Source organism: Apodemus sylvaticus, chromosome 17, assembly GCF_947179515.1.
Source record: "Apodemus sylvaticus chromosome 17, mApoSyl1.1, whole genome shotgun sequence".
NCBI lineage: Eukaryota > Metazoa > Chordata > Mammalia > Rodentia > Muridae > Apodemus > Apodemus sylvaticus.
Genome location: NC_067488.1, coordinates 57703800 through 57716793, shown reverse-complemented (window position 1 = coordinate 57716793; position 12994 = coordinate 57703800). Strand labels below are relative to the sequence as shown.

The window sequence follows — 12994 nt, the reverse complement described above, 5'->3', positions numbered from 1 at the left end:
CTCTGAAAAGTCTCCATTTTCAGCAGCTTCAATGGCATTCTGTGCAATATAATTCCTCAGGACGTACTTGGGGTTGTTGGCATGCATGACGCGTACACGTTCTGCCTGCCAGGCTGCGGTGTCTCCGACACTCTCCTTCTCCTTGTCCAGACGGTCTCTGGAATCAAATTCCTAGCTGGTTTTCCCCAACAAAGAACAATATACCCCATGCCCCCAATTCAGGGTCATCTGCAGCCACCTTCTAGGTGGCCATTATGTCAAGACACCAGTACTGATGACCCTGGGAGCTGCCTACCTGTATTCCTGTAGCCAGGTTTCCCAGTGGTTTCTGTTCTTGCTCTGTAGTTCAGAGGGACTCAGCTGTTCTAGCCGTGACTGATGCTCCACACGTTCTAGCTCCTTTGTGACATTTGCTTGAGTGCCAATGAGTGCAAAGAGCTGTGGGTTCGACTGTGCAAGCATCAACATCATAGAGAGCTGCCTGCAGGGAGGATGGCATGGGAAGTACCTCAGGTGCTGGGGCAACTTCCAAATTGCTGCCCCCCACCCCAGGTTGTTTCTATAAATCTCAAGTGCCATTTCCTCTTAATGGTTACTGCTCCATTCCCCACTAAATTACTTTTGCATAACCAGCCTCTGGGTTGTTATTTGAAAGCCTGTAAGCCACCATTTGCCATATCTCTTCTTAGCTGAATGCAGCACGCTGGATATAGTGTGCGCACCCAGTAGGAGATAGCGTGGGAAGGTACTGTCTGCTTGGCATCTCCATTCCAGTCCACCTCTATCCTGCTTTCTTCTTGTTAGTGTCCTTGTCCTCAATGTTGCAGAAATGTGACCTTTCTGCATTTTGTGCCCAGGAATGGTGTGGCGGCCAGGGCCCCCAGGTGCACTTGGGACGAACTCTGACTGGCAGTCTCCCGCCTCCCTGCTGCTCCCCTTCTGAAAACTAATTCTGAGGATGTACTTACCGGGGATCCATCTGGGGTCTGAAGGCGAGCTTTAGCTCTTCCAGAGAGGCACATTGGGAAGTCAGCCTGGTTAGTAACTCTGCTGAGTCTGACAGTTCAGCCGGGAAGGAGCTCAGAACACAGAAGGTGTTAGTGAAGTCAGCACCTAAAAAATGAGCTGCTCAGGTGCCTGGGAGGCACGCGCTGGCTCCCTTACCGCCCCCTCCCCTCCGCCTGTTTCCTTAGGCTCTATACATCTGTTACCAGTCCCTTGTAGGTCACCTGAAAAATGAATTGACACAAAACCAAGGCTGTCTCTGGACACATCCACATAGATGTGCCTGTTACACAGTAGCTCCATCCTCACTGGCAACCATCCTCACTGCAACTCTTGAGCAATATATAAAAGTAAATGCGAGCTGGGCGGTTGTGGCGCACACCTGTAATCCCAGCACTCTGGGAGGCAGAGGCAGGCGGATTTCTGAGTTCGAGGCCAGCCTGGTCTACAGAGTGAGTTCCAGGACAGCCAGCACTATACAGAGAAACCCTGTCTTGAAAAACCAAATCCAAAAAAAAAAAAAAAAGTAAATGCGAAACGAGGGCTGGGAGCTTGCTTAGTGGAGAGTGATGCTCGCTGCCCCGCACTGGCCCAGGATTCACCCCCAGGACCCGTATCATCAAAGAACTGAGTGTTTTGCAGGTTGTCCTTCTGCCTCTACAGTGTATATTGTAGTGTGCACACAATGATTTGTTTTCCCTTTTGGTTTTTTAGGAGTGTTTGTGTAGATCTGGTTGTCCTGGAACTTGCTTTATAGATCAGGATGACCTTGAATTTACAGAGATCTGCTTGCTCCTCCCAAGAGCTGGGATTAAAGGCATATGCCACTATAGCCCAGCCTCATTCTTTTTAGCAGGTGGCACTCCCCTTTAATTCCAGTACTTGGGCAGCAGAGGCAGGTTGATCTTTGCATTTCAAGGCCAGCCTGGTCTTGAAAAACCAAAAAAAAAAAAAAAAAAAAAAAAAAGAAAAAGAAAAAGAAAAAGAAAAAAAAAGCTTCCAGAAAACAACCTGCTGTAATCCTGCCATGGAGAGGCTGGCTGACAGGTTTGGCCTTACTGCTGTCTGTAAATGCCTGCTTTCGGTCTGAGTGTACTGAAAATAAAAAGATAAAAACAATCCATGCAAGCCGGGTGGTGGTGGCGGCGCATGCCTGTAATCCTAGCACTCTGGGAGGCAGAGGCAGGTGGATTTCGAGTTCAAGGCCAGCCTAGTCTACAGAGTGAGTTCCAGGACAGCTAGGGCTACACAGAGAAACCCTGTCTCGAAAAAACCAAATCCAAAAAACCAAAAAAAACAAAAAACAAAAAACAAAAAAACAGAAAAACAAAAAACAATCCATGCAAATAGGATCTAAAGAGGCTGAGGTAGTGTGGCGCGTGCCCTTAATACCAGCAACAGGCAGATCTCTGAACTCAGTGCCAGTCTGCTATATGCTGAGTTCTAGAATAACCAGAGCCACCTAGAGACCCTAACTCAAAAAGAAGAATGTGGTGGTCATGCCAATACAGGCAGAAAACAAGCTGGGTATGTCATTGCAGCCTTCAAGAGGCTGGTGTAGCCTGGTGGTGGTGGCGCACACCTGTTATCCCAGCACTTGGGAGGCTGATTTCGGAGTTCCAGGCCAGCCTGGTCTACAGAGTGAGTTCCAGGATAGCCAGGGCTACACAGGGAAACCCTGTCTCAAAAAACAAAAAAACAAAACAAAAGGCTGGTGTAGGAAGAGCAAAAGTTCAAGGCCAGTCCAGGCTAAACCCTGTCCAGACAGACAGGACTACAGTTCTAAGGCCGGGAACAAACCACAGATGCTTATTTTAGCTACTTCTACTCAATACAGTCTTGAATCCAGAGTAGTCAGAGGTAAGCTAAATAACGATCTAGTAAACTCTATGTTGTAAGGACCGAGAGCAGGGATTCAACACCAAATCAGCAATGCACACATGCTCAAAGCAGCACTGCATGGAACAGCTAAAACCCTGAGGGGATCATTACTATACAGCTAGATAGCATTAAGATGGAGTTAGATCCAGACATATGTTACAACATGCAAGGACCTAGGGATCTTCATGTAATGAGATAAGCCAGTCATAGGTGAATCCTATGGAGTCTCTCTGCTGAGGTTCCGAGAGTGGCCAAATTTCACAGAAATCAGAACAGTGCAACTGGGGGAGTTGTTGGAGAATATTTAAAGAAGACAGAATTTCAGTTTGGGAATCGGGACTGCCTTCAAGTGCCAGAGTTACACACTTAGAAATGATGATGGGGAACACTAAGTATTTTCCCACAGTGCCAGGGTTCTGTGGCTCACCAGTCAGATGCATGGTTTCTAGAAGTTTAGCCACAAGTGTCCCATCTTCTTCCTTTTCCACCCGAATAAGGCCCAGCTTCTTACGCATCTTCTGTAGATAGTGCCTTTGGAACTCAGTGTCAAACTCCTCTTTTAGAATGGCCTCACCCAGCGCAAGGGGTAGCTCAGGCTCCAGTGCTTCAGCTAGTTTCTGCAGATTCCACTTGCATACCTGCGGCTGTTTACTGTATGTGTAGCGCCCAGCATTGTCAGAGGCATTACATACATGGTCAGGGTCATACCTGCCATACAGAGAAATGCTATCAGAGAAGGCCAGCTACTGGGAAGATCGATGACCTCCCTGTGGCAATACCAGACTTGCCCTGGGCTCAAGCCTAGATTTAGAGTGGCTTGCTTCTGCCTAGATACAGTCAGTTCTGCCTCATGGCCAGGGAGGAAACTGCTAGAGTCCCAGACTGCCTTAGGCTGGGTAAAGCCCTCACTTCTCCCCTCCATTCCCCCACCCTTTTAATCCCTGGAGAGCCTAGCAGGGGAGTGACTTGTTCTCACTGCTACAATGTCACTTTTTTGTTCAAAACACTCCAGAGAGGCTAAGTATGTTGACATGCTCCTAAGAACCTATCACCTCAGGAGCCTGGGGCAAGAGTATCACAAGTTCAAGGCTAGCCTCGGTTAAGTAATAAATTCTAAACCAAACCTGACTCCTGCCTGTAGGATTGGCTGGCCAGACATTGCTGGGAACGAAACATTAACAAAGGAGACATGAGGGGCTGGAGAGATGGCTCAGCCGCTAAGACTGCTCTGCCAGAGGTAGAGTTCAATTCCCAGCAGCCATATGCTGGCTCACATCTACCTGTAATGGGGTCTGAGGTCCTCTTCTGGTGTGTCTGAAGACAGTGACAGTGTACTCACAAATATAAATCTTAAAAAAGAGAGAGATGTGAGTACCACACAGACCTCACTGTTCCCTGTTCCTCACCTGTATCTATGACTCTGTGCTACTGGTGTCTGTCCTTCACAGGGACCAGCTCCTAGGTGGCCACAAGCAGAAGGCCCATCACTTACAACCCTGGCAGCCTTACCTGTCCAGGAAGCCAAAGGGTCCATAGTCGATGGTGAGCCCCACGATGCTCATGTTGTCAGTGTTGAGCACGCCATGGCAGAAGCCAGCACACTGCCACTCGGCCACCATCCGTGCCGTCCGCTTTGTCACCTGGAGCAGAGCAGACTGGTTGCTGCCCATCTGCCCTGAACACCCCAGTGCACCTCCTGATATCAGGGACTTTCTGTAAGTGGTTCTGAGTGCAGGGCTTCTGTAACCCTCTACCACTCAGTGTTTTCAGAATATGTTTTGGGTGAGTTGGTTTATATGAGCTTAAGTCCATTTCCACCACCTATTCTTTTAAACATTACCAAGTTTGGGTAAACCATAAATATCAGCTATCAGCAATACAGTTTGAGTTCCAGGAAGAAGACCTGATAACAGTATTGGGGGAAATATCACACTGTTAGGAAGACCAGTCCAGAATGATATTTCCTAAGAGCTGCTATTCCATCTCCATTCTGGGAGCTATCGGGCAATGCTACCACCTGCTCATCCAGTGACCCAGGCAGAGGCAGCCCCTGAACATAAGGTTCCAGAGTAGCCTGGAGACCAGGAGCTCCAAGTGCAGGCCTGAAACACAGCTCCCACTGCCCAAGCCAGTGGCCTTCTGTGCCTTACCTCATAAGGAGCATAGGGCTCCTAGGGACAAGTAGTATAGGCACTTGGGAGGCAGAGGCAGGCGGATTTCTGAGTTTGAGGCCAGCCTGGTCTACAAAGTGAGTTCCAGGACAGCCAGGGCTATACAGAGAAACCCTGTCTCGAAAAAAACCACAAAAACAAACAAACAAAAAACAATGTACGCTGACCAGTTCACCCATCTGTTCCTGTGTGAGACCATAAAGCTTAGCCTCAGAGCTCTTGCTCTGTGGCTATGCCACACCACATGCCCAGCACTGGTGCCAGTGGTGGGAAAAAAAGAGTAACCTGGTGTGGGCTCTTGTTTCACCCCATGGACATGTACTTGGAATATTCTGCTGACCAGGAGCAATGATGTGTATTAGAAGCCACACAGAGCCGGGCCGTGGTGGCACACACCTGTAATCCCAGCACTCTGGGATGCAGAGGCAGGCAGATTTCTGAGTTGGAGGCCAGCCTGGTCTACAAAGTGAGTTCCAGGACAACCAGGGCTATACAAAGAAATCCTGTCTCGAAAAAACAAAAAACAACAAAAAAGCCACACAGAAACAGGGCTATGGCTAGCCCTTGCTGGGGCAGTCCACATCTTTTCCTCCAAACTGAGATACCAGGTGAGGATGCTGGGTTGAAGTCACTCACCCATGCAGTGACCAGTGCTTCTGCCCATGTGTCCTTCCTTCTAAGACTAGCTAGGTCTCCTGGGTCTTGTAGATGTACTCAGCATCAGCTGTCTTAATGTCACATCATCAAAATGCCCTGGGGGGATGGGGTGTGGTGGCACACACCTTTAATCCCAACACTCAGGAGACAGAGGCAGGCAGAGGCAGATCTTTGAGTCTGAAGCCAGCTTGGTCTACATATCAAAGTTCCAGACTAGCCAATGCTACGGAGTAAAACTGTCTCAAAACAACAAAACCCTGAAGTACCTCCAGGCTGCTCAGTTTTTGAGGCTGTGGGAGATGATGGGACTTGGATATAGAAACAAGGAACAGAAGAGGACAGGAACACCAGATAAAATCCTTTGTCCCTGGTCACAGTGACTATATTTGATAAGAACTCAACCCATGGCCAGTGGGGAGCCTCTGCCTACCTCTCTGAAAAAGGCAGCGTTCCTCTGTATGTTGTCAGTGTCGCAGGCATGGGCAGCCTGGATTTCAGGGAAGAAAGAGCTGATCACATAGTCCAGCATCTGGACTCGGATATCATTCCGTCCCACGCTTGGGCCGGCACGCCCTGTGTGCTCATCAGGAGGCTTAAAAATTTCAAAGGAGCCGAATCTGCAGGAAAGAACCCAGGGTTCAGTGGATTATACCTTTCGAGAAAAAGAAAACCCACCCTGGCCACAAGGCTGTGTCGCCAGCCATACACTAGGAGAGCACGCTAAGGGGACGAAGCAGCAGAGCACTGCCAGACCCAGTGACCGAGCACTCAGTCTGGCCAACGGTCAGCCAGTAAGCCTCTGGCTCCCAGATGCTGGAGCCTCATCAGGCCAAGAAGCTACCATGACTGTCTACTTTGCCAGTCCCAAGCCCACACAGGAGTGTGTGTACCCCACACATTGTGAGGCCAGCCAGAGTTGGCTCTACCCAGAAGGTATGCACAAGTGTCAGGGCTCAGCCAGTTGGCTGTCCCATTGGGACATTAGTCATAAATGGAGCCTTTTTAAAATGTTTTATGTTTTGAAATGTTTGAGACAGGGTTTCTCTATAACCCTGGCTGTTCTTAAACTCAATCTGTAGACCAGGCTGGCCTCAAATTCAGAGATCCGCCTGCCTCTGCCTCCCGAGTGTGGGGATTAAAGGTGTGCGCCACCATACCCAACTGACATCTTTTAAAAATTGTAATGGGGTTGATGCTGGCAGTTGGTGGGCAGAGGGCAATGGTGCTATCAACACTGTACAAGGCCCGGAATGGCCTCTACTCCAAAGTCAGCTAAGGTAGAGAGCAGGCCTCTACAGTGCAGCAGTTACCATTTGTGGCCCCTTCCCATCCTCGCTGAGACCAGAAGACTCCAGAGACGACAGTGGCCGTGTGGTGTGAGTAGGTGCTGAGTCCTTGAGGACTGATTAGCCTTGGCACTATGGGATGGAGAATCCTAAGATCACGCTAGCTACCTCCTTGTTCACACAGCCCCTGCAGGGCTGGACACCCAGCTGAGGTGAAGACGAGTCTGCAGGAAGGACTAGTCTAATGGGTCAGCCACTGCATTAAGAGGCATCTGGGGCTAAATCCCAACCAAAGGCAGATGCTGTGGCTTGTTGAGGAGCCGGCTCGACATTTGCCTGCACAAGCATGGGTCCTGTAGGGTCTATGAGCAAGTGCACGTACACAGGCCTAATGGACCCCAGCATTACCTTATGAAAGTGGGAGCTATACGCAACACAACCGTGCACTTTTCATATTTTGGATTACCATCATAGAACACGTCTCGCATCACTGTAGAGTCTGACGTGACGCAGGCCCCGGCCCTCGTGGTGGGGATCCCCAGGTGAAACATGGCTTCACTGCACAGGAACTCACGGATGCTTGACCGCAGGACTTTGCGACCATCAGCTTGTCTGAAATCAAACACAGGCCAAGGAGCTGGTCAAGCAGAAGCTATTCAGAACCAAGTTTCCCAAGAGCTTTGATGTAGCCGTCTTTTGACTCCCCTGTCCCTCCTTGATCCCCTCCCCCACCTTCAAGGCTGCAGTTTTGTCCTCCCAGGTGTTACGTATTTACATTAACTGCATATGTATCTACCAGCACTACCTACAGTAATAAACAGAAACCAGTGAGCAGCTGCAGAGGCACAAGCTCATTAGTAAGCTGTCAGCCACTTCTCAGAGGAACAGCAGAGTGGGTAGTGCTGTGACCAGCAGTTGCTGGACATGCTGCACATGTCACACTCCTAAGGAGACACATCTACATGGCCACATACCCGTGTCTGGCTGGCACACTCAGCAGGGTCTGAGCCACCAGTCACAGGGACCTAGAGAACAAGATGAGGCAAGAAAGCCCCACCATGTGGGTAGTTTTTGTACCTGAACTCTCCTATGCACTGGGCCTGCTTTGTTTTTAGCACTATAGACTATACTATTGGATGCCCACACAGTGGCTACCTGGGCAGGCTCAGCCATTGCCCCTCTGCAGGAGTAATGCCTTAGGTACCAGAACCAATGCAGGACCCTGCCTGGAACCAACCAAACTGATCAAACACACTGTTTACATATGGCGGGGTAATCTCAGTACACGAAAGACAGGAGGATCAAAAGCTTAAGACCAAGCTTGGTGTGGAGGCAGTGTGCTTAATTCCAGCACTTGGGAGGCAGAGGTCTGCAAGTTCAAGGCCAGCCAGGGCTATGTAGTAAGACCCTGCCTCAAAAAAAGCACAGCATAGTCTATGCTAACCTGGTTGGGGTCTAGTTATGAGCAGAAGCCACTCAGCCTTCTCAGGGCTCCAGAAGCCCTGACCCTACAACCACCTCCAACCTCAGCCTCGAGTCCTGGCAAAGGGTTGAGATGAGAGACCCTGACACAAGGGTCAAAGGGTTCCCTGACTTCAAGAAAACATTTTAGCTGACTTACCTCAGGTGTGGAAACACCAACTAAAAATAAATCAAATATAAAAAGCACCATTTGGGGGCTGGAGAGATGGCTCAGTGGTTAAGAGTACTGACTGTTCTTCCGAAGGTCCTGAGTTCAAATCCCAGCAACCACATGGTGGCTCACAAACCATCTGTAATGAGATCTGATGCCCTCGTCTGGCGTGTCTAAAGACAGCTACAGTGTACTTACATATATTAATAAATAAATCTTTAAAAAAAAAAAAGCACCATTTGGACTGGAGAAGATGGCTCCACAGTTAAGAGCACTGGCTGTTCTTTTTTTCCTCTTTTTTTTTTTTTTTTTTTTAAAAGATTTATTTATATCTAAGTACACTGTAGCTGTCTTCTGACACACCAGAAGAGGGCATCAGATCTCTCTATGGATGGTTGTGAGCCACCATGTGGTTGCTGGGATTTGAACTCAGGACATTCAGAAGAGCAGTCAGTGCTCTTAACCGCTGAGTCATCTCTCCAGCCCAAGCACTGACTGTAGATCACAACTGCAACTCCAGTTCCAGAGGATCCGACATCCTCACACGGACACATATGCAGGCAAATCACTGATGCATAGGATATTTTTTTAAAAAGCACCTTTTGGGGCTAGAGAGATGGCTCAGTGGTTAAGAGCACCGACTGTTCTCCAGAGGTCCTGAGTTCAATTCCCAGCAACCACATGGTGGTGGCTTACCATCTATAAGGAGAACTGATGCCCTCTTCTGGTGTGTCTGTGGACATCAACAGTGTATTCATACATATAAATAAATCTTTAAAAAAAGCACCTTTCGCCGGGCAGTGGTGGTGCACGCCGGTAATCCCAGCACTCTGGGAGGCAGAGACAGGTGGATTTCTGAGTTCGAGGCCAGCCTGGTCTACAGAGTGAGTTCCAGGACAGCCAGGGCTACACAGAGAAACCCTGTCTCGAAAAAACCACCCCCCCCAAAAAAAAAGCACCTTTCGTGGCTGGATATGTGGTTCAGTAGTAGCCTAGGACACATGAAACTCTGCATTTGATTCTTAGCACCAAGATATTTAAATATAAGAAAGCCTTTTGGGCTAGAGAGATGGATCAGTGGTTAAGAGCACTGACTGCTCTTCCAAAGGTCCTGAGTTCAATTCCCAGCAATTATTTGGTGGCTCACAACCATCTGTAATGAGATCTGACGCCCTCTTCTGGAGTGTCTGAAGACAGCTACAGTGTACTTATAATAATAAATCTTAAAAAAAAAAAACAGTTTTTAAATAGGGTTATTTGGCTTTCTGGGGTCTAACTTCTTGAGTTCTTTGTATATATTGGATATTAGCCCTCTATCTGATGTAGGGTTGGTGAAGATCTTTTCCCAATTTGTTGGTTGCCGATTTGTCCTTTGGATGGTGTCCTTTGCCTTACAGAAACTTTGTAATTTTATGAGGTCCTATTTGTCTATTCTTGATCTTAGAGCATTCGCTATTGGTGTTCTGTTCAGAAATTTTCTCCCTGTACTGATGTCCTCAAGGGTCTTCCCCAGTTTCTTTTCTATTAGCTTCAGAGTGTCTGGCTTTATGTGGAGGTCCTTGATCCATTTGGAGTTGAGCTTAGTACAAGGAGGTAAGGATGGATCAATTCACATTCTTCTGCATGCTGACCTCCAGTTGAACCAGCACCATTTGTTGAAAAGACTATCTTTCTTCCACTGGATGTTTTCAGCTCCTTTGTCAAGGATCAAGTGGCCATAGGTGTGTGGGTTCATTTCTGGATCTTCAATCCTATTCCACTGATCCGCCTGCCTGTCACTGTACCACATGAAATTCTTAGACAAATGGATAGAGCTGGAGAACATCATACTAAGTGAGGTAACCCAGTCTCAAAAGATTAATCATGCTATGCACTCACTAATAAGTGGATATTAGCCTAGAAAATTGGAATACCCAAAATATAATCCATACATCAAATGATGTACAAGAAGAATGGAGGAATGGCCTGGTTCTGGAAAGACTCAGTGTAGCAGTATAGGGCAAAACCAGAACAGGGAAGTGGGAAGGGGTGGATGGGAGAACAGGGGGAAGGAAGAGGGCTAATGGGACTTTCAGGGAGTGGGGGAGGGGGGCAGAAAAGGGGAAATAATTTGAAATGTAAATGAAAAATAAATCGAATAAAAAAAGAATATATCGAATAACCCCTCCCCCCAAAAAACCTTTCAATATCAATTTATCCTGACAAGAGTTTTTTTTTTTTTTTTCCTTTTGGTAACTGGCGAACATAAATTATCAAAATGCAAAGTTTAAGGCTGCTCACAACATATATATATGGAATATATGACATCTGCTCCTTTCCAAGAGCCTCTGAGAAGGCTGGTCCAGGTGAGGAGAAGGGTGCCAGGTGAGACCATAAATTTGGTTTCAGGGTGGGAAGCTAAGGAGGAACCCACTATTCTGAGAAACAAAGACAGCTCGGTGGGGGATGGTGGCATGCTAGTGGCTGGTGGAAGAAGGATGAGAAGCAGATGTAGTGACAAACCATAAAAGCCCAATTTCCTCCTTCTTAGTCATCTAACAAGCATCTAAATGATGTAAATCATGTAGTGAAAAACAGGAACAGAGCTCCTAAGAGCTGTCTGAACCTGGGTGGCAGGACTTAGTTAAGAAGAGTTCCTTGAGTGGGGTGGTGGTGGCACACACCTTTGATCCCAGCACTTGGGAGGCAGATGCAGGCAGATTTCTGAGTTCGAGGCCAGCCTGGTCTACACAGTGAGTTCCAGGAGAGCCAGGGCTACACAGAGAAACCTTGTCTTGAAACCTCCCCCCCCCCCCCAAAAAAAAGTTTCTTGGGATCTGATGCCCTTTTCTGGTGTGTCTGAAGAAAGCAATGGTGTAGTCACATATAAAAGAGTAATTATAGATTCTTTTTTAAAAAGAGTTCCTTGGGGCTAGAGAGATGGCTCAGTGGTTAAGAGCACTGGCTATTCTTCCATAGGACCCTGGTTCAATTCCCAGCAGTTTAACACAGCAGCTCACAATTGTAACTCCTGTTCCATCGGATCCAGTTCTCAATGCAGGCAAAACACCAAAGTACAAAAAAATGAGGCGGAAGAGGAGTTGTTCCTTTGAGCCCGTATAGTTTTGGATCTAGGACTGTCTTGGACACTGTGGTACTCCCCACTGGAATCCAATAAGTACCCACTCGTGTGTGTGTGTGTGTGTTCGCGTGTGTATGCACGCGATTAGAACTAAGAGGCTTGGGAGAATGGTCACAGAGGTGGTGGGTCTAAGAACAGATTATGCCCACAGTTCCTAGATAGAGCACAAAGAGTCTGCTAGAGGCTAGTCAAGTTGAGAAAGCATTCTGCTTAAATATGGTTCCAGATAATAATAGGTCTGGATACCAGTCTAATACATTCCTTCCTTCTGAAAACTAGTCTCTGGGCAAGATGTTCAGCAAACAGTATCATTTGGGGAACTGGCTCCAAAGTCCGCGGTGTGTTTCGAAAAACACAACGGATAGCCACAGGAGATGTGTTCTCCACCTGACAGAACTGGCAAATGGAGAGAGATGTCTGAGTGTCAGCCAGAAAGTAAATTCGGCCCCTAACTTCGTATTTTCTCCGATTTGCCAGTTTCTTTGCCTTCCTCATAAAACCCTTTGCAAAGACGCTCCACCCAGGTCCTAACCCCTTCATGGAGTTTTCCTGGACGTACTCGGGCGAAAGCGCCACCGAGCACCTTCCCTTTTCACCCACGCGCGCAGAAGGGCGTCGCCTGGGAACTCCCGGAGTTTCGCACCTGGAGAAGGGCGTGGGGCCAGCGCCTTTGAGCTGCAGCTCCCAGCGCTCGCCGGCCGCTGTGCACACCTCGCCCAGGTACATGGCGGCGCCGTCGCCCAACTGCCCAGCGAACTGGCCGAACTGGTGTCCACAGTAGCAGTGCGCGGCGGGCTCGGTGCCCGGCAGCAGCGCATTGCCGCTGAAGAAGAGCGCAGCTTCGGCCTCGACCTCGGCCTCCTCGCTGGTCTCGAGCCCCAGCAACGCCAGTGCGGGCTCCGACAGCGCCACTAGGCGCGGCCGCCGCAGCGGGGCCGGACGTGCGCGGCTGAAGCAGGCTCCGGGCACCGGCCGCGGGGTGGACAGGGAGTCCTCCGGCCCGGGCGGCGGCGTCTCTACCGGCAGCGCACGCAGGGCGCGGTTGTCAAAGCGCAGCCCGGCCAGCCAACGCGGCGTGGGCTCCATGGCTGCAGCCCAGGCGGACCGGGGCGCCGACGACGGAAGCGCGAGGCCGACACACCGTGGCCGGGTTCGGGCAGCCGCGAGCGAGGCCCCGAACGCGGCCCTGAAAGAGGCCATTCGCGGCGTCGCCGGAAGCCCGCTCCCCCCGTCCGGAAGT

At 49.2% G+C, this 12994-nt stretch overlaps 1 protein-coding gene across 1 annotated transcript in view; it reads right to left on the bottom strand.

The window, feature by feature from the left end:
- The window catches only part of Selenoo (selenoprotein O), a 13591-nt gene extending 597 nt beyond the window's left edge, over positions 1–12994 (bottom strand). The window contains exons 1-8 of the mRNA XM_052160643.1: positions 12398–12994; positions 7409–7612; positions 6145–6331; positions 4396–4526; positions 3314–3594; positions 969–1113; positions 296–481; positions 1–157 (exon numbers count right to left, since the gene is read on the bottom strand). Coding sequence (XP_052016603.1) covers positions 1–157; positions 296–481; positions 969–1113; positions 3314–3594; positions 4396–4526; positions 6145–6331; positions 7409–7612; positions 12398–12954 — 1848 coding nt within the window. The 5' untranslated portion in view covers positions 12955–12994. The remainder of the gene's footprint in view (positions 158–295; positions 482–968; positions 1114–3313; positions 3595–4395; positions 4527–6144; positions 6332–7408; positions 7613–12397) is intronic.